Genomic DNA, 27,530 nt, shown 5'->3' with positions numbered 1-27,530 from the left:
TTGGCATCTTGGTTGAAATCTTTAATTCATCTTGCCTATGTTGAGTCGGGTAAAACTCCGCCTCAGAGAATTACAGCTCATTCTACTAGGTCAGTTTCTACTTCCTGGGCGTTTAGGAATGAAGCTTCGGTTGACCAGATCTGCAAAGCAGCAACTTGGTCCTCTTTGCATACTTTTACTAAATTCTACCATTTTGATGTATTTTCTTCTTCTGAAGCAGTTTTTGGTAGAAAAGTACTTCAGGCAGCGGTTTCAGTTTGAATCTTCTGCTTATGTTTTTCGTTAAACTTTATTTTGGGTGTGGATTATTTTCAGCAGGAATTGGCTGTCTTTATTTTATCCCTCCCTCTCTAGTGACTCTTGTGTGGAAAGATCCACTTCTTGGGTAGTCATTATCCCATACGTCACTAGCTCATGGACTCTTGCTAATTACATGAAAGAAAACATAATTTATGTAAGAACTTACCTGATAAATTCATTTCTTTCATATTAGCAAGAGTCCATGAGGCCCGCCCTTTTTTTGTGGTGGTTATGATTTTGTATAAAGCACAATTATTCCAATTCCTTATTTTATATGCTTTCGCACTTTTTTATCACCCCACTTCTTGGCTATTCGTTAAACTGAATTGTGGGTGTGGTGAGGGGTGTATTTATAGGCATTTTGAGGTTTGGGAAACTTTGCCCCTCCTGGTAGGAATGTATATCCCATACGTCACTAGCTCATGGACTCTTGCTAATATGAAAGAAATGAATTTATCAGGTAAGTTCTTACATAAATTATGTTTTTTCCCTGTGGGCTGTTAGGCTCGCGGGGGCTGAAAATGCTTCATTTTATTGCGTCATTCTTGGCGCAGACTTTTTTGGCGCAAAAAATCTTTTCTGTTTCCGGCGTCATACGTGTCGCCGGAAGTTGCGTCATTTTTGACGTTCTTTTGCGCCAAAAATGTTGGCGTTCCGGATGTGGTGTCATTTTTGGCGCCAAATAATGTGGGCGTCTTATTTGGCGCTAAAAAAATATGGGCGTCGCTTTTGTCTCCACATTATTTAAGTCTCATTTTTCATTGCTTCTGGTTGCTAAAAGCTTGTTCTTTGGCATTTTTTCCCATTCCTGAAACTGTCATTTAAGGAATTTGATCAATTTTGCTTTATATGTTGTTTTTTCTCTTACATATTGCAAGATGTCTCATGTTGCATCTGAGCCAGAAGATACTTCAGGAAAATCGCTGCCTGGTGCTGGAACTACCAAAGCTAAGTGTATCTGCTGTAAACTTTTGGTAGCTGTTCCTCCAGCTGTTGTTTGTATTAAATGTCATGACAAACTTGTTAATGCAGAAAATATTTCCTTTAGTAAAATACCATTACCTGTTGCAGTTCCATCAACATCTAATGTTCAGAGTGTTCCTGATAACATAAGAGATTTTGTTTCTGAATCTATTAAGAAGGCTATGTCTGTTATTCCTCCTTCTAGTAAACATAAAAAGTCTTTTAAAACTTCTCTTTATCCAGATGAATTTTTAAATGAACATCATCATTCTGATTCTAATGATTCTTCTGGTTCAGAGGATTCTGTTTCAGTGGTTGATGCTGATAAATCTTCATATTTATTTAAAATGGAATTTATTCGTTCTTTACTTAAAGAAGTCCTAATTGCATTAGAAATTGAGGATTCTGGTCCTCTTGATACTAAATCTAAACGTTTAGATAAGGTCTTTAAATCTCCTGTAGTTATTCCAGAAGTTTTTCCTGTTCCTGGTGCTATTTCTGAAGTAATTTCCAGGAAATGGAATAAATTGGGTAATTCATTTACTCCTTCTAAACGTTTTAAGCAATTATATCCTGTGCCGTCTGACAGATTAGAGTTTTGGGACAAAATCCCTAAAGTTGATGGGGCTATCTCTACCCTTGCTAAACGTACTACTATTCCTACGGCAGATGGTACTTCCTTTAAGGATCCTTTAGATAGGAAAAGTGAATCCTTTCTAAGAAAAGCTTATTTGTGTTCAGGTAATCTTCTTAGACCTGCTATATCTTTGGCGGATGTTGCTGCAGCTTCAACTTTTTGGTTGAAAACTTTAGCGCAACAAGTAACAGATCATGATTCTCATAACATTATTCTTCTTCTTCAACATGCTAATAATTTTATCTGTGATGCCATTTTTGATATTATCAGAGTTGATGTCAGGTTTATGTCTCTAGCTATTTTAGCTAGAAGAGCTTTATGGCTTAAAACTTGGAATGCTGATATGTCTTCTAAATCGACTCTACTTTCCCTTTCTTTCCAGGGTAATAAATTATTTGGTTCTCAGTTGGATTCTATTATCTCAACTGTTACTGGTGGGAAAGGAACTTTTTTACCACAGGATAAAAAATCTAAGGGTAAAAACAGGGCTAATAATCGTTTTCGTTCCTTTCGTTTCAACAAAGAACAAAAGCCTGATCCTTCATCCTCAGGAGCAGTTTCAGTTTGGAAACCATCTCCAGTCTGGAATAAATCCAAGCCTTCTAGAAAAGCAAAGCCAGCTTCTAAGTCCACATGAAGGTGCGGCCCTCATTCCAGCTCAGCTGGTAGGGGGCAGATTACGTTTTTTCAAAGAAATTTGGATCAATTCTGTTCACAATCTTTGGATTCAGAACATTGTTTCAGAAGGGTACAGAATTGGTTTCAAGATAAGACCTCCTGCAAAGAGATTCTTTCTTTCCCGTGTCCCAGTAAACCCAGCGAAAGCTCAAGCATTTCTGAAATGTGTTTCAGATCTAGAGTTGGCTGGAGTAATTATGCCAGTTCCAGTTCTGGAACAGGGGCTGGGGTTTTATTCGAATCTCTTCATTGTACCAAAGAAGGAGAATTCCTTCAGACCAGTTCTGGATCTAAAAATATTGAATCGTTATGTAAGGATACCAACATTCAAAATGGTAACTGTAAGGACTATCCTGCCTTTTGTTCAACAAGGGTATTATATGTCTACAATAGATTTACAGGATGCATATCTGCATATTCCGATTCATCCAGCGCACTATCAGTTTCTGAGATTCTCTTTCCTAGACAAGCATTACCAGTTTGTGGCTCTGCCGTTTGGCCTAGCAACAGCTCCAATAATTTTTACAAAAGTTCTCGGTGCCCTTCTATCTGTAATCAGAGAACAGGGTATTGTGGTATTTCCTTATTTGGACGATATCTTGGTACTTGCTCAGTCTTCACATTTAGCAGAATCTCATACGAATCGACTTTTGTTGTTTCTTCAAAATCATGGTTGGAGGATCAATTCACTAAAAAGTTCATTGATTCCTCAGACAAGGGTAACCTTTTTGGGTTTCCAGATAGATTCAGTGTCCATAACTCTGTCTTTGACAGACAAGAGACGTCTAAAATTGATTTCAGCTTGTCGAAACCTTCAGTCACAATCATTACCTTCGGTAGCCTTATGCATGGAAATTCTAGGTCTTATGACTGCTGCATCGGACGTGATCCCCTTTGCTCGTTTTCACATGCGACCTCTTCAGCTCTGTATGCTGAACCAATGGTGCAGGGATTACACAAAGATATCTCAATTAATATCTTTAAAACCGATTGTACGACACTCTCTGACGTGGTGGACAGATCACCATCGTTTAGTTCAGGGGGCTTCTTTTGTTCTTCCGACCTGGACTGTAATTTCAACAGATGCAAGTCTTACAGGTTGGGGAGCTGTGTGGGGGTCTCTGACAGCACAAGGGGTTTGGGAATCTCAGGAGGTGAGATTACCGATCAATATTTTGGAACTCCGTGCAATTTTCAGAGCTCTTCAGTCTTGGCCTCTTCTGAAGAGAGAATCGTTCATTTGTTTTCAGACAGACAATGTCACAACTGTGGCATACATCAATCATCAAGGAGGGACTCACAGTCCTCTCGCTATGAAAGAAGTATCTTGAATTCTGGTTTGGGCGGAATCCAGCTCCTGTCTAATCTCTGCGGTTCATATTCCAGGAATAGACAATTGGGAAGCGGATTATCTCAGCTCCAGCATGGCCTCACAGGTTTTGGTATGCGGATCTTGTCCGGATGGCCTCTTGCCAACCGTGGACTCTTCCGTTAAGACCAGACCTTCTGTCGCAAGGTCCTTTTTTCCATCAGGATCTCAAATCCTTAAATTTAAAGGTATGGAGATTGAACGCTTGATTCTTGGTCAAAGAGGTTTCTCTGACTCTGTGATTAATACTATGTTACAGGCTCGTAAATCTGTATCTAGAGAGATACATTATAGAGTCTGGAAGACTTATATTTCTTGGTGTCTTTCTCATCATTTTTCCTGGCATTCTTTTAGAATTCCGAGAATTTTACAGTTTCTTCAGGATGGTTTAGATAAAGGTTTGTCCGCAAGTTCCTTGAAAGGTCAAATCTCTGCTCTTTCTGTTCTTTTTCACAGAAAGATTGCTAATCTTCCTGATATTCATTGTTTTGTACAAGCCTTGGTTCGTATAAAACCTGTCATTAAGTCAATTTCTCCTCCTTGGAGTTTGAATTTGGTTCTGGGGGCTCTTCTGGGGTTCTCCTCCGTTTGAACCTATGCATTCATTGGACATTAAATTACTTTCTTGGAAAGTTTTGTTCCTTTTGGCCATCACTTCTGCCAGAAGAGTCTCTGAATTGTCTGCTCTTTCTTGTGAGTCTCCTTTTCTGATTTTTCATCAGGATAAGGCAGTGTTGCGAACTTCTTTTGATTTTTTACCTAAGGTTGTGAATTCCAACAACATTAGTAGAGAAATTGTAGTTCCTTCATTATGCCCTAATCCTAAGAATTCTAAGGAGAAATCATTGCATTCTTTGGATGTTGTTAGAGCTTTGAAATATTATGTTGAAGCTACTAAGAATTTCCGAAAGACTTCTAGTCTATTTGTCATCTTTTCCGGTTCTAGAAAAGGCCAGAAAGCTTCTGCCATTTCTTTGGCATCTTGGTTGAAATCTTTAATTCATCATGCCTATGTTGAGTCGGGTAAAACTCTGCCTCAGAGGATTACAGCTCATTCGACTAGGTCAGTTTCTACTTCCTGGGCGTTTAGGAATGAAGCTTCGGTTGATCAGATTTGCAAAGCAGCAACTTGGTCTTCTTTGCATACTTTTACTCAATTCTACCATTTTGATGTGTTTTCTTCTTCTGAAGCAGTTTTTGGTAGAAAAGTACTTCAGGCAGCTGTTTCAGTTTGAATCTTCTGCTTATGGTTTCATTTAAACTTTATTTTGGGTGTGGATTATTTTCAGCAGGAATTGGCTGTCTTTATTTTATCCCTCCCTCTCTAGTGACTCTTGCGTGGAAAGATCCACATCTTGGGTAGTCATTATCCCATACGTCACTAGCTCATGGACTCTTGCTAATTACATGAAAGAAAACATAATTTATGTAAGAACTTACCTGATAAATTCATTTCTTTCATATTAGCAAGAGTCCATGAGGCCCACCCTTTTTTTGTGGTGGTTATGATTTTTTTGTATAAAGCACAATTATTCCAATTCCTTATTTTTTATGCTTTCGCACTTTTTTCTTATTTCCCCACTTCTTGGCTATTCGTTAAACTGATTTGTGGGTGTGGTGAGGGGTGTATTTATAGGCATTTTGAGGTTTGGGAAACTTTGCCCCTCCTGGTAGGAATGTATATCCCATACGTCACTAGCTCATGGACTCTTGCTAATATGAAAGAAATGAATTTATCAGGTAAGTTCTTACATAAATTATGTTTTCCTTGGAAACTGTAGGTCAAGAGCTCATTTCCAGCTATGGTTATGTACTTTTCATCAGGCAAATCCTACAATTATCCTTGCCTAACCCAGCTTTATATGGCGACCTGTGGGTCCTGTTTTTTCTACCTTGTAAGGGTTTTTCCCTTTTTGCGTTTTCAGAATCCTGGAAAGGGGGATGCGATGTAGTGTCTGGTCCTTCCGTTCCTGCAGCGGGAGGCTGAGGGTATGATCCCTGTTGGGGCTCCTGCTGAATGTTGGATTCTGAAATATAGATGTTGGGGGTCTGAGGGCCCTCTTCCCTTGGGAAGTGTTCCTTTTGGGAAAGACAGCAGTGTAGGGGGTCTCGTACCCGTGCACAATGCCTATCTGAATCACGGTAGAATGCCGTTTGTAGTAGCGGTCAGATGTCTATCTGGGGGATTTGTTCCTCGTTGACCCTTCCTTTCTCTTCCAGAGGTCTGGGACTCTTGTCTTCGGTGTTTAAAGGGCCAGTAAACCCACAAATAATGTTATATAATTCTGCACATAGTGCAGAATTATATGACATCAGCTTAGCGCCATCTTTATACCTGAAAGGATTTCAGTGACAAATTACTACGAAAGTTGCTTTTACAGTACGCCGCTCCTGGCTCTACTGAGCGGGTCTGTTTGTTTTCCCTAAGCGCATGGGGCACGCTGTCTATTCACAGACAGCCCGATCACGCCATTAAACTCAATGTAACTCGCTCCCACTCTGGTCTGGTAGCAGGAGCGAGCTACATTGAGTTTAATGGAGCGATCGGGCTGGATGTGAATAGACAGCATGCCCAATGAACTTAGGGGGAAAAAAAACAGACCCACTAAGTAGAGCCAGGAGCGGCGTACTGTAAAAGTAACTTTCGTAGCAATTTTTCACTGAAATCCTTTCAGGGAGATAGATGGCGCTAAGCTGATGTTATATAATTCTGCACTATAGGGAAGCTCGGGGATCGGTTACCTATGTAGGGTTGACCATTTTTCTTCCAGAATTGGTTCTCCCCTTTGGTGGGAGGACTTTTGATGTCCTTCCCTTTTTCTACTGGTGTCTGGTACTGGGAGGGGACGCTCATGGAGCCCGGTCTTTGGAGGGCTGTGAGCTTTTGGAAGGTTAACAGTTGTTTTTCTGGAGTACCTTAGGGTATGTGTCCGGATCAGGGATATGATGGTGTCCCTCGAGTCCTTTGGGACGTGTTTCCCTGTGTATGGATCTCTTTTTTTATTCGGTCCTTGTGTTTCTAGGGAGTTAGTCTACCTGGGGGCTACTATCGTAAGACAACCTTGGGTGGTTCTATGCTTGTTGAGCCGTGTGGAAAGATCCTTTGGATTTTTTCTGGAAATTTGTTCTCCTTTTTGGAGGTAGATAGCGGTCCTTGTCTTTTGGCTGGGTACCTTCTTGGGAGTCGTGACCCGCGGGGCTGACTCCTCTGAGGCTGTTTGGGCTTGACGGACTCTGGGACTGAGTGGTCTCTAGTTCGGCTTTGCTGGCGGTGTAACTAATGTGCAGCTACCTGGGCTTCGGGTTTTCACCAGTTTCGTCTATATTTTTATAGGGTGTTGGGTGATTTCAGGCTGTGGTGCCTTTTGAAGGGGCAGCCTTTTGTACCCACCTGTTGTTTGCATTCATTGTCCTCTAGCTTGGGTATTGTTTTCCCAAAAGTAATGAATGCAGCTGTGGACTCTTCCCGTTTAAGAAGAAAAACATTATGCTTACCTGATCATTTTCTTTTCTTCTGATGGGAATGTCCACAGCTGCCGCCTGTGTTTTTATCTTTAAGGCGCAGTAATTTTTTGTTCTTCTGGCACCTTTTTTCACCCTGATATTTCTCCTACTGTTCCTTGTTCCCACGGCAGAATTACTGGGGGATGAGGGAAGTGGGGGAGGTATTTAAGCCTTTGGCTGGGGTGTCTTTGCCTCCTCCTAGTGGCCAGGTTCTGTATTTCCCAAAAGTAATGAATGCAGCTGTGGACTCTTCCTGTCAGAAGAAAAGAAAATGATCAGGTAAGCATAATGTATTTAATTTATTGCCTCTGTAGTTTAGTGGTAATATTCTGAATTTGGCATTTTGGCCTAATGCAGATTAGGGTACGTATAGTGACTTGGGGATATTTTGCATAATTTTGGAACTGTGGCTTGTTCCTGTATACATGTTTTGTTTTCCTTTGTGATTCGGAATAGTTTATTTTACTTTTTAGTTACTCTTTTGGAGAATTAAAGTTAAATGTTTATTTTCAGCCATTATGTCTCCCAGGATGAGGCTGTTTAGGCAATGCCACAGCTCTCTCCTTAATTGTCCCATGCCTCAATGGTGTCACATGCAGTGCCCTGCGGTTCCTCTAAATCTTCTGGAGGAGTGTATTTGCTTACAGACTTGTGGTTCAGGTATCTTTTGGGTATCTGCAGCTTTGTCTGCTTTTCCTTACATAGAGGGAAAATGCAAGAGGACATTTACATTTTCAGACAGTAAGGTTTCTGCTCTTTTTGTTACTCGGATCGCCCCCTCTCCTAGGCTGGTGAGGAGGATCCGCCGGTGGTTCCTGATGGTGAATCTCAGATTCGGACAGTATAATTCCTTCATCTGATGCTGGAGTGGACTACTTCAGATGTACGCTTGCACACCTCGTGTACTGTTAAAGGAGGTTTTAGCTGCCTGGACGACACCAATACTCCTGTCATTGTCAACCCTTGGAAGTTTTGTTAACTTTATTAGTTTCTATAATTTTCCTTCCTAAGGGGAAGTGTTTTCTAGACGTGCTATGGAGATTCCACAGGAATAGGAGGGGATACCTTTTCCCCTGTATCCCATCCTTTGAAAGATTTTCCTGTCGCTGACTCCATTTAGATGCATTGTGCATTTCGTAGAAACTTTTCTTCTGGGGCCAGAGAGCCTCGACCCCTATGGATGGTAGCTAGCTCCTTACGGGGTTTAATTGTTCTTTTAGAGCAATGCTTTGTCATCTTAGACTTGCTGTGCTAGCCCGCTGATGGCTGTAATGGGCTAGTGGTTAGCAAGCTTGGCTTGAAGGCTCATGGTTTAGAGCTCGAAACCCAGTCATTAGCCTTTGTGTCCTTCTCTCAATTTTTTAACAAAGCAGCATATCTTTTAAAGCATTGTGTCTAATTTATTGGTCAGCGGAGAAACCTACCAGTGGCTTAGTGGTCCAGCCTAGGTTTATAGCTCTGCAGTTGCAGCTTCTAATGTTTTACGTTTTCTCCAATTCCAAACTTCTAGTTTTTTCTTTTAAAAAATGAGACCTTGTTGGAGTTGGTCTGGCAGAATTATCCTCTGATTTCGGGGAAAAAAGGGTTTTCTTTTTCTACCAGACTAACAGAAAGTTGTTATTTTCCTTTTTCTGCAGGGTCTGTCAGGTCTTGGTATCCAACTAATTTTAGTTCAATCTAAAATTTCCTCCCATGGGCAGATTTCTCCTTCTAGAGTATCTACAATCCACGTTTGATGAGAAGCCTTCCTTGAACTGGGTTCAAGATCTTCATCTCTAGGATTGATTGTTCCACTCTGGGAACGAAATTTAGGTATTTCCTCAAGTTCTCTCAGGCTCAGGTTCTGACCTTCAAAGTAGTATCATTCTCCTTTGGTTCAAGAAGGGCCTGTTCATATCGAACATAGACCTGAATAATGTTTTTTTTTTGTTCCCATGATCGGGATCTTCTCAAGTTTTTGAGTTTCGTCATCCTAGAAGGACTTGTAGGTCTCAGAATATGCAAGGGGGATTCTGGATCATATATGATTCAGGTATCATCCTTCCTTCAAGCAAACTCTCTTTCAAGAGACCTTGTCCAGGCTTCTTTCCCATGGTTGGGAAAGGATTCTGGAGACGAGTTCCTTTGTTCCATCTGCAAGGGTGATTTATTTGGGGACCTTCATAGATTCTCTATCTAGAAGAGGATCTCTAACAGGGAACAGATAATCAAGGATTTTTCTTTTTGTTCTCCCTGCAGTCTTCTGTCCGGCCATCAGCAAGCTCTGGTGGTCCGGTTGATAGCTTAGTCTTTTTGTAACCAGATGGTTGGGAGGGAATTGGTCTGATGGTTGCCATGGACATCATTCCCTTTACTATTTTCTCTAAAATGGAGAAATTCCGGATCTGTCTCAGTGGATAGATCTAGATCAGTAGATAAGAGACTCCCTTCAATACTGGTTTTTCATGAGTTCTTGCCTTAGAGCGTGTGCGTCTGGAGAGATTCCTAAGTAATGTGGCAGCGGGCGCCTACCTTCTGGGCTGGGAACCAGTCTGGAACTTGCTTGTGGCATGGGGATTATTAATCTCTGAAGTGTCTGCGTTTATAGTTAAAGGGACATGAAACCCAAAAATTTTCATGATTCAGATAGAGAATACAATTTCAAACAACATTCCAATTTACTTCTATTATTTAATTTGCTTCTTCCTCTTGTTATCCTTTGCTGAAATGTTTATCTAGGGAAGTTCATGTGCAGCAGAGAACCTAGGTTCTAGCTGTTGATTAGTGGCTGCATATATAAACTGATTTGGCTCACCCATGTGTTAAGTTAGAAACCAGTAGTGCACGACTGCTCCTTCAACAAATGATACCAAGAGAATAAAACAGATTAGATAATAGAAGTAAATTAGAAAGTTGTTTAAAATTGTATTCTCTATCTGAATCATGAAATATTTTTGGGGGGTTTCATGTCCCTTTAAGGGCGAGTTACATTGTTCTGTTGACTTGGCCTCAATTGTCATTAAATTGGCAATTTCGCCTCTATGACTTACATAATCTACCAGAGGGAACTCGGAGTTCCTTAACCTTGTAGGAGGTGATTTGATTTGTTTAGTGGGCGGCACCTCACAATTGCTGTTCTTTTCCTCTTTTTAGGGGTGAGCAATTGGACTTCTGAACAGACATAATTCCCCCCGGGGAGTCGACTCTCCGCCTGGAAGTGTTTTCTAGGTAAACCCTAAAATGGGGGGTTCTGGAGTTGGCTTCTGAGGGCGTTTCGACAGAAAGCCAAGCTTATGAGAGTAGGTTCATGGTCAAGGTGATTCACATACCGCCTTGATAAATGTTCTGGCGTTTTTTTCTGGGAATCAGTCTTGCATACCTATTTCCTCTGTTTTCTCTCCTTTCACGAGTCATTATTTGTATCAAACAGGAGAGAGAGTCAGTGATTCTAATAGCCCCTGCGTGTTTGCAGGATCTGGTGTGCAGACCTAGTGGAATGGTCGCCTCTCCCTCCTTGGAGACTGCATCTGAGGAAGGACCTTCTGAATCAGGGTCCCTTCCTTCATTCTATTTTCGTTTTCTCTAAAGCTGACTGCTTGGAGATTGATTGCTTAGTTGGTCTAAGTGTCGTTTTTATGACTCGGTCTTTTAGGCCATGTTTCAGGCTTGCATGACAGTTACTAGAAAGATTTACCATAAGATATGGCATAAATGTCTTATTGGTGTGAATCCAAGGGTTCTCTTGGAGTAGGGTCAGGATTCCTAGAAATTTGTCTTTTCTCCAGGAAGGCCTGGAGAAGGGGTTTTCGGTCAGTACCCTCAGGGGTCAGATTTCTGAACAAGCATCTGGCGGACATGCCGGATGTCCAATCTTTTTGTCAGGCCATGGTAAGAATCAAGCCTGTGTTTAAATCAGTTGCTCCACCTTGGAGTCTTAACCTTGTTCTTAAAGTTTTGCAACAGGCTCCGTTTGAGCCTATGCATTCCTTAGATATTAAGACGTTATCTTGGAAGGTTTTGTTTCTTGTTGCCTTTTCTTCTGCTAGGAGAGTCTCTGAACTCTAGGCGTTGCAGTATGATTCCCCTTATCTTATCTTCCATTCTGATAAGGTAGTTTTGCGTACTAAGTTATGTTTGCTTCCTAAAAGTTGTTTCAGATAGGAATATTAATCAGGAAATTGTTGTGCCTTCTTTGTGTCCTAATCCTCCTTCTCATAAGGAGCGTTTGCTCCCAACCTGAAATTCTACTTGCAGGCGACTAAGGACTTCCGCTAGTCTTCTGCTTTGTTTGTCTGTTTCTCTGGGGAACGCTAGGGTCAGAAAGCTACGGCTCCTTCTCTTTCGTTCTGACTGAAGAGTATTATTCGTTTGGCCTATGAAACGGCTGGACATCAGCCTCCTGAGAGAATCACGGCTCATTCACAAGGGCTGTTTCTTCTTCCTTGGCTTTCAAACATGAAGCTCTGTAGAACAAATTTGCAAGGCTGCAGTTTGGTCCTTTGCATATTTTTTCTAAATTTTATAAGATTGATTCTTTTGCTTCTGATGAGGCTTCTTTTGGGAGAAAGGTTTTGTGGTTCCTTCTGTTTAGGTTACCTGTCTTGTCCCTTCCTTATCATCTGTGTCCTCTAGCTTGGGTATTGATTCCCAACAGTAATTGATGATGATCCTTGGACTCACCGCGTCATTAGAAAGAAAACAAAATTTATACTTACCTGATAAATTTATTTATTTCTTGACACTGTGAGTCCACGGCCTGCCCTGTTTTTCAGACAGTTTTTTGGTATATAAACCTCAGACACCTCTGCACCTTGTGTTATTTATTTTTCTCCTTTCCTTCGGTCGAATGACTGGGGTTTATGGGTAGGGAAGTGATACTTAAAGTAATAGTAAATCCTAGCGTTGTACAAACGCTAGGATTTACTATTGAAACAAACAAAGGGCACTTTCATTCATTAGGTATAAGATACTTCATGTAGAAAGCTCCTTTATTTGATTCAACTGGTCACCACTCTTAGCTCCTACAGCAGCGCATGGCTAAAAATATTTTTGGCTAAGAGGTGACGTTTTCACCTCTTAGCCAATAGCCGTCCCATGGGCGCCAGTCCGTATTTCCCGCACAAACGTCACCTCTTAGCCAAAATATTTTTTAGCTATGGGCTGCTGTAGGAGCTAAGAGCGACGATCAGTTGAAACAAATAAAGGAGCTTTCTACATGAAGTATCTTGTACCTAATGAATGAAAGTGCCCTTTATTTGTTTCAATAGTAAATCCTAGCGTTTGTAAAACGCTAGGATTTACTTTCACTTTAACAGCTTTGCTGGGGTGCTCTTTGCCGCCTCCTGCTGGCCAGGAGTGATATTCTCAACAGTAATTGATGATGATCCCTGGACTCCCCGTGTCAAGAAATAAATACATTTATCATTTTTTTTCAATAGCAGAGCCCATATTGGAGTCTGTAGCTTAAAAGGACACAGAACCCCAAATGATTCCTTTATGATTTAGATAGAGAATACAATTTTGAATAACTTTCCAATTTCCTTCTATTATCTAATTTGCGTCATGCTCTTTGTATCCTTTGTTGAAGAAGCAGTGATGTTCTACTGGGAGCTAGTTGATCGCATTGAGTGAGCCAATAACATGAGGCATATATGTGCCTCCACCAATCAGCATCTCCTCAGCCTACCTGGGTATCATTTTTATGATAGGATACAAAGAGAACAAAACAAATTTAGATAAATTAGAAATTGCATAATCTACCTGTATAATAAAACTATTAAATTAGTATTTCATGTCCCTTTAAAGAGATACACAGCAGATACTGATAAATGGTACCATATATGCTTGTGGCTTATTCTTAAAATATGGGAATTGTAATTAGGGTTGCCACCTTGGCTTTATTTTCCTGGACACTTATGCGTTATACAAGCTGCAGGGTGTGCTGGGAGGAACATGAATAGTGCTGTTCAGTGTCACTATTTCTGTGCTTTCCAGGGTTGAAATTTATGTTCCTACCTGAACACCCTACAGCAAGGATGGGGAACCTTGGCACTCGAGATGTTTCCGAACTACATTACCCATGATGCTTAGGCACTCTGAAGTCCAGTTGAGCATCATGGGAAATGTAGTTCTGAAACATCTGGAGAGCCAAGGTTCCTCATCCCTGCAGCATGTATAATTTATTAAGTGTCCAGGAAAACATTGCTGAGGTTTCAACCTTAATTGTAATGTAGGCCCTGACTAACACTTGTGGTATAGATTTGAAGACACAGGGCAGTGTTATGCACACGTAATGACTAATGTACAGTAGGATTACTGTCAGTAATAACCAGACTATCCAACCACTAACTGACTTCTATGTTGCTTATTTCCACAGGATTCTCTGACAGATGCTGAAAGGATCCAGTAAGTTTGTGTGTGTGTGTAAAATAAATGTGTGTACTTTCTGTATGTGTATATAACATAAATGTGTGTACTGTGTGTGTAACATAAAATGTGTGTACTGTGTGTGTGTGTGTGTGTGTGTAACATAAAATGTGTGTTCTGTGTGTGTGTGTATGTAACATAAAATGTGTGTTCTGTGTGTGTGTGTATGTAACATAAAATGTGTGTTCTGTGTGTGTGTGTGTAACATAAAATGTGTGTACTGTCTGTGTGTGTGTAACATAAAATGTGTGTTCTGTGTGTATTGTGTAACATAAATGTGTGTACTGTCTGTGTATGTGTGTAACATAAAATGTGTGTACTGTCTGTGTGTGTAACATAAAATGTGTGTACTGTCTGTGTGTGTGTGTAACATAAAATGTGTGTACTGTATGTGTGTAACATAAAATGTGTGTACTGTATGTGTGTAACATAAAATGTGTGTACTGTCTGTGTATGTGTGTAACATAAAATGTGTGTACTGTCTGTGTGTAACATAAAATGTGTGTACTGTCTGTGTAAGTGTGTGTGTATGTAACATAAAATGTGTGTACAGTCTGTGTGTGTATGTAACATAAAATGTGTGTACTGTCTGTGTGTGTATGTAACATAAAATGTGTGTACTGTCTGTGTAAGTGTGTGTGTATGTAACATAAAATGTGTGTACAGTCTGTGTGTGTATGTAACATAAAATGTGTGTACTGTCTGTGTGTGTATGTAACATAAAATGTGTGTACTGTCTGCGTGTGTGTGTGTGTGTAACATAAAATGCGTGTACTGTCTGTGTGTGTGTGTAACATAAAATGTGTGTTCTGTGTGTGTGTATGTAACATAAAATGTGTGTACTGTCTGTGTGTGTGTAGCATAAAATGTGTGTACTGTCTGTGTGTGTGTGTAACATAAAATGTGTGTTCTGTGTGTGTGTGTGTAACATAAAATGTGTGTTCTGTGTGTGTGTGTGTAACTTAAAATGTGTGTTCTGTGTAACATAAAATGTGTGTACTGTATGTGTGTAACATAAAATGTGTGTACTGTCTGTGTGTGTAACATAAAATGTGTGTACTGTCTATGTAAGTGTGTGTGTATGTAACATAAAATGTGTGTATGTAACATAAAATGTGTGTACTGTCTGTGTGTGTATGTAACATAAAATGTGTGTACTGTCTGCGTGTGTGTGTGTGTAACATAAAATGCGTGTACTGTCTGTGTGTGTGTAACATAAAATGTGTGTTGTGTGTGTGTGTGTGTGTGTATGTAACATAAAATGTGTGTACTGTCTAAGTGTGTGTGTATGTAACATAAAATGTGTGTACTGTCTGTGTGTGTGTAACATAAAATGCGTGTACTGTCTGTGTGTGTGTGTAACATAAAATGTGTGTTCTGTGTGTGTGTGTGTGTGTGTGTAACATAAAATGTGTGTTCTCTATGTGTGTGTGTGTGTGTGTAACATAAAATGTGTGTTCTGTGTAACATAAAATGTGTGTTCTGTGTGTGTGTGTGTAACATAAATGTGTGTACTGTCTGTGTCTGTGTAACATAAAATGTGTGTACTGTCTGTGTAACATAAAATGATTGTACTGTCTGTGTGTGTGTGTGTAACATAAAATGTGTGTACTGTCTGTGTGTGTGTAACATAAAATGTGTGTACTGTCTGCGTGTGTGTGTAACATAAAATGTGTGTACTGTCTGCGTGTGTGTAGCATAAAATGAGTGTACTGTCTCTGTGTGTGTGTGTAACATAAAATGTGTGTACTGTCTGTGTGTGTGTGACATAAAATGTGTGTACTGTCTGCGTGTGTGTGTAACATAAAATGTGTGTACTGTCTTTGCGTGTGTGTAACATAACTGTGTGTACTGTCTGTGGGTGTATAACATAAAATGTGTATTCTATGTGTGTAACATAAAATGTGTGTTCTGTCTGTGTATGTGTAACATTAATGTGTTCTGTGTGTGTGTGTAACATAAATGTGTGTACTTGTCATGTTCTGTCTCAGGATATCATGTGAGAGCCTCATTGTCTGGAACAGTTGCTTTAAAGGAAGATTAGTAGAAGCCATACTGATTGAAAATGATAAATTTATTTAAACAACAAAATACTTTGATTAAGCAAATACTTGCAGAATCTTTAAATATGCTACTCAGGTATGTTAAGACCACATACGGCAGGAGTGAAAATAAACAAACAAAGTAAGCAGAGATGCAGATTCAAAAAGGAAAGTCTTTCTCATGGTAATAACTGAAATGTAAGATTTGCACAAGGCAGAAAACAACTTGTAAACTGGTAACAGGTTTAAAGGTAAAGTCTTTCTCCTGGTAATTGCTGAGTGCAGGAATTGCACAAGGCAGGAAACAGGCTTGTGAACTGGTAACAGGTGTAAAGGTAAAGTCTTTCTCCTGGCAATAGCTGAGTGCAGGAATTGCACAAGGCAGGAAACAGGCTTGTGAACTGGTAACAGGTGTAAAGGTAAAGTCTTTCTCCTGGCAATAGCTGAGTGCAGGAATTGCACAAGGCAGGAAACAGGCTTGTGAACTGGTAACAGGTGTAAAGGTAAAGTCTTTCTCCTGGCAATAGCTGAGTGCAGGAATTGCATAAAGCAGGAAACAAACTTGTAGATTGGTAACAGGTTTAAAGGTAAAGGCTTTCTCCTGGTAATACCTTGTAAACAGGTGCAAATGTGAAGTCTTTCTCCTGGCAATAGCTGAGTGCAGGAATTGCATAAAGCAGGAAACAAACTTGTAGATTGGTAACAGGTTTAAAGGTAAAGGCTTTCTCCTGGTAATACCTTGTAAACAGGTGCAAATGTGAAGTCTTTCTCCTGGCAATAGCTGAGTGCAGGAATTGCATAAAGCAGGAAACAAACTTGTAGATTGGTAACAGGTTTAAAGGTAAAGGCTTTCTCCTGGTAATACCTTGTAAACAGGTGCAAATGTGAAGTCTTTCTCCTGGCAATAGCTGAGTGCAGGAATTGCATAAAGCAGGAAACAAACTTGTAGATTGGTAACAGGTTTAAAGGTAAAGGCTTTCTCCTGGTAATACCTTGTAAACAGGTGCAAAGGTGAAATCTTTCTCCAAAGAAGTACAGGAAACAGGTTCTGACTTGACAAAACAGATCCAATGTGAAGACACTAATGCAGACTAAAAGCCATCCTTAAATAGGGAGGTTTTGCACAGGGTTGGTTCTGATTAATTCCAGAATTGAGAACACCTGTGTGTTGCACAGGTGTAACAACAAGTAAGGCAAATAATTATTTATCAGATCTTTTAAGTTCCTTGCTATTTCTAGAACTGGCTGTGGCTCAACATGTAAGCAAACAGAAATAGCAACCACAGAGCCACAGGTTCAAATCCCCACACAGCCCTTCTTAGCAGAATGCCCCCCAGACCTTTTCTTTTTCTTTTTAGTCTGGAGGCTTGGTTCATGACAGTAGTGTGTGTATGTATGTGTAACATAAATGTGTTCTGTGTGTGTGTGTAACATGTGGTCTGTGTGTGTGTAACATAAATGTGTGTACTGTCTGTGTAACATAAATGTATGTACTGTCTGTGTGTGTGTGTAACATACATTTATTTTCTTTCTATTGACACAATGCGTCCAGGGATCATCTAATTACTATTGGGAATATCACTCCTGCCCAGCAGGAGGCAGCAAAGAGCACCACAGCAAAGCTGTTAAATATAACCTCCCTTCCCTCCCACCCCAGTCATTCTCTTTTCCTATGTTAGAGCAAGGAAGTGGCAAAGTTAGGTGCTAGAAAAGATTCTTCGAGCAAGAGTTTATTATTTCTTCTACAAGATATGACGAGTCCACGGATTTCATCCTTACTTGTGGGATATTAAAGGATTACTTTCTGTTATAATTTTTAAGCTAAACAACTAACATATTAAAGTTAATAAACATTAATCAAAACCTACTGACCTATATTTTCTCCAAAACGAAGTTTCATGACGTTCTAAAAGTTATATATTTTATTCGCTGATGATGTCACGTTATCCTGCCCACTATTTTCAGCACTGAGTGTTCAAAATACTTAAACCAATAACTTTGTGTTTAAAGCGCCATTTTGAAACCTAGGTATTGTAAACGGATTGGTACAGAGCAAAGGATACCCACGGAGTGGGTTTGGAAAACAATTTAATTTGCAGACAAGATTTCTGATATACGGTAGAGATATGTTAATGAAATGCTATTGATAAAAAGCGTATTTGGGGTAGTTAGTTAGTAACAGGCATAGAAAATATTTACTTACAGTGGCCCTTTAACCTCCTGCTAACAGGAAGTGGCAAAGAGCACCACAGCAGAGCTGTATATATAGCTCCTCCCTTCCCTCCACCCCCAGTCATTCTCTTTGCCTGTGTTAGTAATAGGAAGAGGTAAAGCGAGGTGTTAGTTTTAGATTCTTCAATCAAGAAGTTTTTTATTTTAAATGGTACCGGTGAGTACTATTTTCCTCAGGGAGATATGAGAAGAAGATTTCTGCCCTGAGGTTGATGATCTTAGCAGATGTAACTAAGGTCCATGTTGGTTCCCACAGAACTTCTGAAGGTAGTGCAAGAGAAATCTTCAGTGTGGAGAACGGTGTCATGCTACAAGCAGCATTGAGGTATGTTCAGTCTTTTATTCTGAGGAGACTTGGTATATCAGAGCTGGCTGACATTTTTTCCCTGCAAGGGAAGGGGTAAGCAGTAGACCTGTACACTGAGGGTGTTACTGAGAGACCTATGTTTATTCATATTGCCTTAACATATGACGTTTACACTGTATGGGGCTTGACATTGGGAGAGGCAGCTTGAAATTTTATAGTTTATTAATAATATAAGTCAGGAGGGCTGCAAGTTTATTATTTTATAAAGGGACCACATGGCTTGTTTTCAGACCGCTTCCCATGCGGTTATTCAGACTGTTAGCACGACGTCCATGATGGGCGGGGCCTATTTCACACGCTCAGACACGCAGTTTACTCTGACTGAGAAGGCAGCAGGCATTTGCTCCGGTGGGGCCTAAACGTCTGTTCTGTTCGCTGGATCATTGTTGAGTCTTTTTGCAGTACCCTGGGGGCAGGTAGGCGCCACAGCAGAGCTGTGGTGAGGTGCAGGGGTCATTTTATCAGTAAAACTTATTTTTTTGCTTAAAGTTAGAGGGTCTTCTAAAGAAATTATTTATTCATCATTGTTTCCTTTTACAACCAACAGCTTGCATTGTCCCAGTCACTACTGCAGCAGCTTTTTGGTTTGATGCTCTAGAAGAATCTCTAAAGGTTGAAACCCCTTTAGAGGACATTTTAGATTGAATTAAGGCTCTCAAGCTAGCTAATTCTTTTATTACAGATGCCGCCTTTCAAATTGCTAAATTGGCGGCGAAAAATGCAGGATTTGCTATTTTAGCGCATAGAGCGTTATAGTTAAAATCATGGTCTGCTGATGTGTCATCAAAATCTAAGCTCTTAGCTATTTCTTTCAAGGGTAAGACCCTATTCGGGCCTGAGTTGAAGGAAATCATTTCTGACAATACTGGAGGTAAAGGTCACGCCCTACCTCAGGATAAGTCTGTTAAGATGAGGGGTAGACAAAATAATTTTCGTTCCTTTCAAAATTTTAAAGGAGTACCCTCTGCTTCCTCTTCCTCCACAAAGCAGGAAGGGAATTTTGCTCAGTCCAAATCCGTCTGGAGACCCAACCAGGCTTGGAACAAGGGTAAACAACCCAAGAAGCCCGCTACTGCTACAAAGACAGCATGAAGGGGCGGCCCCCGATCCGGAACCGGATCTAGTAGGGGGCAGACTTTCTTTGCCCAGGCTTGGGCAAGAGATGTTCAGGACCCCTGGGCACTAGAAATTGTGACCCACGAGTATCAATTGGAATTCAAGGATTTTCTCCCAAGAGGGAGATTTCATCTTTCACGATTGTCTGTAGACCAGATAAAAAGAGAGGCGTTCTTACGTTGTGTAAAAGACCTTTCTACCATGGGAGTAATTCGTCCCGTTCCAAAACTGGAACAGGGACAGGGGTTTTACTCAAATCTTTTCGTGGTTCCCAAAAAAGAGGGAACTTTCAAGCCCATTTTAGATCTCAAGTGTCTAAACAAGTTTCTCCGAGTCCCATAGTTCAAGATGGAGACTATACGAACAATCTTACCAATGATCCAGGAGGGTCAATATATGACTACCGTGGACTTGAAGGATGCTTACCTTCATATCCCTATTCACAAGGATCATCATCAGTTCCTAAGGTTTGCCTTCTTGAACAAACATTTTCAGTTTGTGGGTCTTCCCTTCGGGTTGGCCACGGCACCCAGGATCTTCACAAAGGTTCTAGGGTCCCTTCTGGCGGTTCTCAGACCGCAGGCATAGTAGTGGCGCCTTATCTGGATAATATTTTAATTCAGGCGTCGACTTATCATCTGACGAAATCTCATACAGACACAGTGTTGTCTTTTCTGAGAACTCACGGTTGGAAGGTGAATCTAGAAAAGAGTTCACTAGTTCCACAGACAAGGGTTCCCTTCTTGGGAATTCTGATAGATTCGGTAGACATGAAAATATTTCTGACGGAGATCAAAAAATCAAAGGTTCTAAATACTTGCTGAGCCCTTCAGTCCATTCCTCGGCCATCAGTGGCTCAGTGTATGGAGGTAAATGGATTAATGGTAGCGGCAATGGACATCATTCCGTTTGCTCGTTTTCATCTCAGACCACTGCAGCTGTGCATGCTCAGGCAGTGGAATGGGGCTATGCAAATTTATCTCCTCAGATAAATCTGGATCAAGAGACCAGAGACTCTCTTCTTTGGTGGTTGTCACTGGATCATCTGTCGCAGGGGATGTGTTTCCGCAGACCCTCGTGGGTGATAGTGACAACGGATGCCAGCCTCCTGGGCTGGGGTGCATTCTGGAATTCCCTGAAGGCTCAGGGTGTATGGACTCAGGTGGAGTCTCTACTTCCAATCAATATTCTGGAATTGAGAGCAATATTCAATGCGCTTCAGGCATGGCCTCAGTTGGCTTCAGCCAAATTCATCAGATTCCAGTCGGACAATATCACGACTGTAGCTTATATCAATCATCAGGGGGGAATGAGGAGTTCCTTAGCGATGATAGAAGTATCCAAGATAATTCGATGGGCGGAGGCCCACTCTTGTTATCTGTCAGCAATCTACATCCCAGGAGTAGAGAACTGGGAAGCGGATTTTCTAAGTCGACAGACTTTTCATCCGGGGGAGTGGGAACTCCACCCGGAGGTGTTTGCCTCACTGATTCTCCGATGGGGCAGACTGGAAATTGGATCTGATGGCATCTCGTCAGAATGCCAAGCTTCCAAGATATGGATCCAGGTCGAGGGATCCCCAGGCCAAACTAATAGATGCCTTGGCAGTGCCTTGGTCGTTCAGCCTAGCTTATGTGTTTCCACAGTTTCCTCTCCTTCCACGCGTGATTGCTCAGATCAAACAGGAGAGAGCTTCGGTAATTCTAATCGCGCCTGCGTGACCACGTAGGACTTGGTATTCAGATCTAGTGGACATGTCCTCTCTGCCACCGTGGAAACTTCCTTTGAGACAGGACCTTCTCAGTCAAGGACCTTTCCAACATCCAAATCTAATTTCTCTGCAGCTGACTGCTTGGAGATTGAGCGCTTGACTTTATCTAAGCGGGGAGTCTCAGATTCAGTCATTGATACTTTGATACAGGCACGTAAGCTTGTCACTAGAAAGATCTATCATAAGATATGGCGTAAATATCTTTTTGGTGTGAATCCAAGGGTTACTCATGGAGTAAAGTTAGGATTCCCAGGATTCTGTCTTTTCTCCAAGAAGGATTGGAGAAAGGATTATCAGCGAGTTCCTTAAAGGGGACAGATTTCTGCTTTGTCAATTTTGCTTCACAAACGTTTGGCAGATGTTCAGTCTTTTTGTCGGGCTCTAACCAGAATTCAGCCTGTATTTAGACCAATTACTCCTCCCTGGAGTTTGAATTTAGTTCTTAGAGTTCTTCAAGGGGTTCCGTTTGAACCCATGCATTCCATAGATATTAAATTATTATCTTGGAAAGTTTTGTTTTTGGTTGCTATTTCTTCAGCTCGTAGAGTTTCTGAGCTTTCAGCGTTACAATGTGATTTGCCTTATCTTATATTTCATTCTGATAAGGTGGTTTTGCATACCAAACCTGGATTCCTTCCTAAGGTTGTTTCAAATAAAAATATTAATCAGGAAATTGTTGTTCCTTCCTTGTGTCCTAATCCTTCTTCTAAGAAGGAGCGTCTGTTACATAACCTGGACGTGGTCCGTGCCTTGACATTTTACTTGCAGGCAACTAAGGATTTCCGTCAATCATCTTCATTATACATTGTTTATTCTGGAAATTGTAGGGGACAGAAAGCTACGGCTACCTCTTTCTTTTTGGCTGAGGAGTATCATCCGTCTGGCATATGAGACTGCTGGACAGCAGCCTCCTGAAAGAATAACGGCTCATTCTACTAGGGGTGTGGCTTCCACATGGGCTTTTAAAAACGATGCTTCTGTTGAGCAGATTTGCAAGGCTGCGACTTGGTCGTCTCTTCATACTTTTTCCAAATTTTCCAAATTTGATACTTTTGCTTCTTCTGAGGCTGTTTTTGGGAGAAGAGTTCTTCAAGCAGTGGTGCCTTCCGTTTAGGTCTCTGTCTTGTCCCTCCCGTTTCATCCGTGTCCTGTAGCTTTGGCATTGTATCCCACAAGTAAGGATGAAATCCGTGGACTCGTCGTATCTTGTAGAAGAAAAGTAATTTTCTGCTTACCTGATAAATTAATTTCTTCTATGATACGACGAGTCCACGGCTCTCCCTGTCATTTTCAGACAGATTTAGATTATATTTTATTTTTTATAACTTCAGTCACCTCTGCACCTTTTAGCTTTTCCTTTCTCTTCTTAAACCTTTGGTCGAATGACTGGGGGTGGAGGGAAGGGAGGAGCTATATAGACAGCTCTGCTGTGGTGCTCTTTGCCACTTCCTGTTAGCAGGAGGTTAATATCCTACAAGTAAGGATGAAATCCGTGGACTTGTCGTATCGTAGAAGAAATTAATTTATCAGGTAAGCATAAATTTACTTTTTTTAAGTAGTACAAATTGTGCTGCTTTGTTCTGGGGTGTAGCCGTAGTCCACATCAGTCTCTTCAGTAGGGCAGTGGTGGCTTTAGAGCAATGGGAACTTGTGGGACATAATTCTCACTGCGCCTCCCATATAATTTATGCTGCCCTAACACTGTAAGCGTGAGTTAAATTACACAGTCTTTTTTTCTTTCCACAGGGCTATGTGAGGGAGAGGACCTCTCAAACCTCCTGGTGAGCTGCCTTGCTGTCGGGCAGATTTGTGAGGTAAGTGCTGACTTTATTATTTCTGGGAAGGAGAAACACTCAGAAAAAGTGGGCACTTGTTTCAAACACATAAATGACAAAGGGGCCAATTTAATGTGAAGGCACTTAATATAAGAAGGGACACTTAAACTCTCGTATACTGGAGAGGATTGATAAGACAGCCGTTTTTTGCAGGCACTAGGGCTAAGGAGACTTTTAGGCTATAGTGGTTCCACTTCTCCCGGCTGTTAAACTTTATCACAAAATGCCGACCGGGAGATTTTGGTTTGGGAATGCCCACGATGGGCGGAGCTATGTGAGGCGGCAATCTGTGTTGCGCCCCACTTTTACTTCACTTCCGAGTGCGGAGGAAGAGTATTTCAGGGTCTGGCTAAAAACGCTTGATTTTCTGAAAGCATGCGTTTCTAGGACCGGAGAACGGCTCACTTCATCTGCTGCTGGTTTCTGGATCATTTACCTAGAGGGAATTATCAAGGTGTAGCAGATCAGGTAGGCACCTGAGCAAAGAAGCTGAGTTGTAGAGGTGTTGTTTTATTATTCAAAAAATTTCACATTCTGCAGACTAAGTAGAAAAGTTACGGTTTAAATTTAAAGGGACAGTAACGTTTTTGTTTTAATTTTTTATTAAACAATCAAGGTGATAATTTGATCCAATTGGACCAAGAGGCTTTGCAAATTGTCTCTTGTTCTTTGTATTTTGATGCCAATGTGGAACCACCAATCCCTTTCTGTTGCTTATGTATTGAGAGAACTTTAAATTATAGGGATAGACTCTTTTCTGAGCCAACATTTTCCAAGGCGCATGCTGTTCAGGAGTCTAATGACAATGTTCAATATATGCTGCAGCTTTCTCCTCAAGCGTCCCAACTTGTATCACCCACATATGCAGTGCCCTGCGCTTCCTCTCTAACTCCTCCTGGAGTTACGTTGCAAGACATCGCTTCTCTCATATCCTCTGCGGTTTCTGATGCATTGTCTGCCTTTCCCATGCTGCAGGGAAAGCGCAAGAGGAAAAGTAAAAATTCAGTAGGTGAGGTTACTGACGCAGTTGTTGCTATTTTAGATGCCCCCTTCCAGAAGATTGAGGAGGAGGATCTTTCAGTAGCATCTGAGGATGAAATCTCAGACTCTGACAGTGTAATTTCTCCTGCTGATACTAAAGTTGTATCCTTCAGGTTTAAGCTTGAACACCTCAGTCTGTTACTTAAGGAGGTTTTAGCTACATTGGACGACAGCGACACTATGGTCGTAGTTAATCCGAAGAAATCCAGTAAGCTAAACAAATACTTTGAGGTACCTTCCTCGGTAGAGGTTTTTCCAGTACCAGACCGAGCTTCTGAGATCATTGCTAAGGATTGGGAGAGACCGGATATCCCTTTTTCTCCATCTCCAATATTTAAAAATATGTTTCCCATAGCGGACTCTATCCAAGGAGGTTTGGCAAACAGTACCCAAGGTGAAAGGAGCTATTTCCACTTTGGCCAAGAGAACTACTATCCCCATAGAAGATTGTTGTGCCTTTAACCTCTTAAGGACATATGACAGAATTTTTCCGTCATAAAACAATTGAGCAAACTGAAAGCTGTGTCCTTAAAGGGTTAAAGATCCTATGGATAAAAAATTAGAGGGGTTACTCAAGAAGATTAACAAACTGGGAGCAAAGATTTCAGGTTTTGCTGTACTAGCCCGCAGAGCTTTATGGTTAAAACCTTGGTCTGCGGATGTGTCATCTAAGTCTAAACTTTTAGTGATTCCCTACAAGGGGAAGACCTTGTTTGGACCGGGTTTGATGGAAATAATCTCTGATATCACGGGAGAAAACAAAATTTATGCTTACCTGATAAATTTATTTCTCTTGTGGTGTATCCAGTCCACGGGTTCATCCATTACTTGTGGGATATTCTCCTTCCCAACAGGAAGTTGCAAGAGGACACCCACAGCAGAGCTGTCTATATAGCTCCTCCCCTAACTGCCACCCCCAGTCATTTGACCGAAGACAAGCAAGAAAAAAGGAGAAACTATAGGGTGCAGTGGTGACTGTAGTTTAAAAATAAAAAACACCTGCCTTAAAATGACAGGGTGGGCCGTGGACTGGATACACCACAAGAGAAATAAATTTATCAGGTAACCATAAATTTTGTTTTCTCTTGTAAAGGTGTATCCAGTCCATGGGTTCATCCATTACTTGTGGGATACCAATACCAAAGCTTTAGGACACGGATGAAGGGAGGGACAAGGCAGGAACTTAAACGGAAGGCACCACTGCCTGTAAGACCTTTCTCCCAAAAATAGCCTCCGAAGAAGCAAAAGTATCGAATTTGTAGAATTTAGAAAAAGTGTGAAGCGAAGACCAAGTAGCCGCCTTACAAATATGTTCAACAGAGGCCTCATTTTTAAAAGCCCATGTGGAAGCCACCGCTCTATTGGAATGAGCTGTAATTCTTTCAGGAGGCTGCTGGCCAGCAGTCTCATAAGCTAAGCGGATTATGCTTCTCAGCCAAAAAGAAAGAGAAGTTGCCGAAGCCTCTTGGCCTCTCCTCTGTCCAGAGTAGACAACAAACAAAGCAGATGTTTGACGAAAATCCTTCGTAGCTTGTAAATAAACTTTAAAGCACGAACCACATCAAGATTGTGTAAAAGACGTTCCTTCTTTGAAGAAGGATTAGGACATAATGAAGGAAGAACAATCTCCTGATTGATGTTCTTATTAGATACTACCTTAGGAAGAAACCCAGGTTTGGTACGCAAAACTACCTTATCTGCATGGAAAATCAGATAAGGGGAATCACACTGTAAAGCAGATAACTCCGAAACTCTTCGAGCCGAGGAGATAGCTACTAGAAACAGAACTTTCCAAGATAAAAGTTTAATATATGGAATGAAAAGATTCTAGGAATCCTGACTTTACTCCATGAGTAAACCTTGGATTCACACCAATGAAGATATTTACACCATATCTTATGATAGATTTTCCTGGTGACAGGCTTTCGAGCCTGAATTAAGGTATCAATGACCGAATCGGAAAAACCACGCTTTGATAGAATCAAGCATTCAATCTCCAAGCAGTCAGACGCAGAGAAATTAGATTTTGATGTTTGAAAGGACCTTGAAGTAGAAGGTCCTGCCTCAGCGGCAGAGTCCATGGTGGAAAAGATGACATGTCCACCAGATCTGCATACCAAGTCCTGCATGGCCACGCAGGAGCTATCAAAATCACAGAAGCTCTCTCCTGCTTGATCTTGGCAATCAGACGAGGGAGCAGAGGAAACGGTGGAAACACATAAGCCAGGCTGAAGGACCAGGGCGCTGCTAGAGCATCTACCAGCGCTGCCTTGGGATCCCTGGACCCGTAACGAGGAAGCTTGGCGTTCTGATGAGACGCCATGAGATCCAGTTCTGGTTTGCCCCATAGTTGAATCAACGCGGCAAATACCTCCGGATGGAGCTCCCACTCCCCTGGATGAAAAGTCTGCCGACTTAGGAAATCCGCCTCCGAGTTCTCTACTCCTGGGATATGGATAGCTGAGAGATGGCAAGAGTGAACCTCTGCCCAAAGAATTATCTTTGAAACCTCCAACATCGCCAGGGGGCTCCTTGTACCCCCTTGATGGTTGATATAGGCTACAGTCGTGATGTTGTCCGACTGAAATCTGATGAACCTGACTGCAGCTAGCTGAGGCCAAGCCTGAAGAGCATTGAATATCGCTCTTAGTTCCAGAATGTTTATCGGAAGGAGGGCTTCCTCCTGAGTCCACGAACCCTGAGCCTTCAGGGAGTTCCAGACTGCGCCCCAGCCCAGAAGGCTGGCATCTGTCGTCACTATAGTCCATTCTGGCCTGCGAAAGCTCATTCCCCTGGACAGATGGACCCGAGATAGCCACCAGAGAAGAGAATCCCTGGTCTCTTGATCCAGATTTAGCAGAGGGGACAAATCTGTGTAATCCCCATTCCACTGATTGAGCATGCAAGTTGCAGTGGTCTGAGATGTAGGCGGGCAAACGGAACTATGTCCATTGCCGCTACCATTAAGCCGATTACTTCCATACACTGAGCCACTGACGGCTGAGAAGTGGATTAAAGAGCACGGCAGGAAGTTAGAAGCTTTGACAACCTGACCTCTGTCAGAAAAATCTTAATTTCTACTGAATCTATCAGAGTTCATAGGAAGGAAACTCTTGTGAGAGGGGAGAGAGAACTCTTTTCTTCGTTCACCTTCCACCCTTGAGACGTCAGGAATGCCAGAACAATGTCCGTATGGGACTTGGCGATTTGAAAATTCGACGCCTGTATCAGAATGTCGTCTAGGTAAGGAGCCACCGCTATGCCTCGTGG

The 27,530-nt window shown here is 41.4% G+C and overlaps 1 protein-coding gene across 2 annotated transcripts in view; it reads left to right on the top strand.

Annotated features, from left to right (window-relative positions):
• Nucleotides 1-27,530, top strand: part of TJAP1 (tight junction associated protein 1) — a 447,483-nt gene that overhangs the window by 194,245 nt on the left and 225,708 nt on the right. For both annotated transcript variants that reach the window (XM_053712761.1, XM_053712760.1), the window contains exon 8: nucleotides 13,807-13,835. In XM_053712761.1, coding sequence (XP_053568736.1) covers nucleotides 13,807-13,835 — 29 coding nt within the window. The remainder of the gene's footprint in view (nucleotides 1-13,806; nucleotides 13,836-27,530) is intronic.

This window comes from Bombina bombina, chromosome 4, assembly GCF_027579735.1.
Source record: "Bombina bombina isolate aBomBom1 chromosome 4, aBomBom1.pri, whole genome shotgun sequence".
Taxonomy (NCBI): domain Eukaryota; kingdom Metazoa; phylum Chordata; class Amphibia; order Anura; family Bombinatoridae; genus Bombina; species Bombina bombina.
Note: the sequence above shows the minus strand (reverse complement) of the source record. Positions and strands in the feature narration are given on the sequence as shown.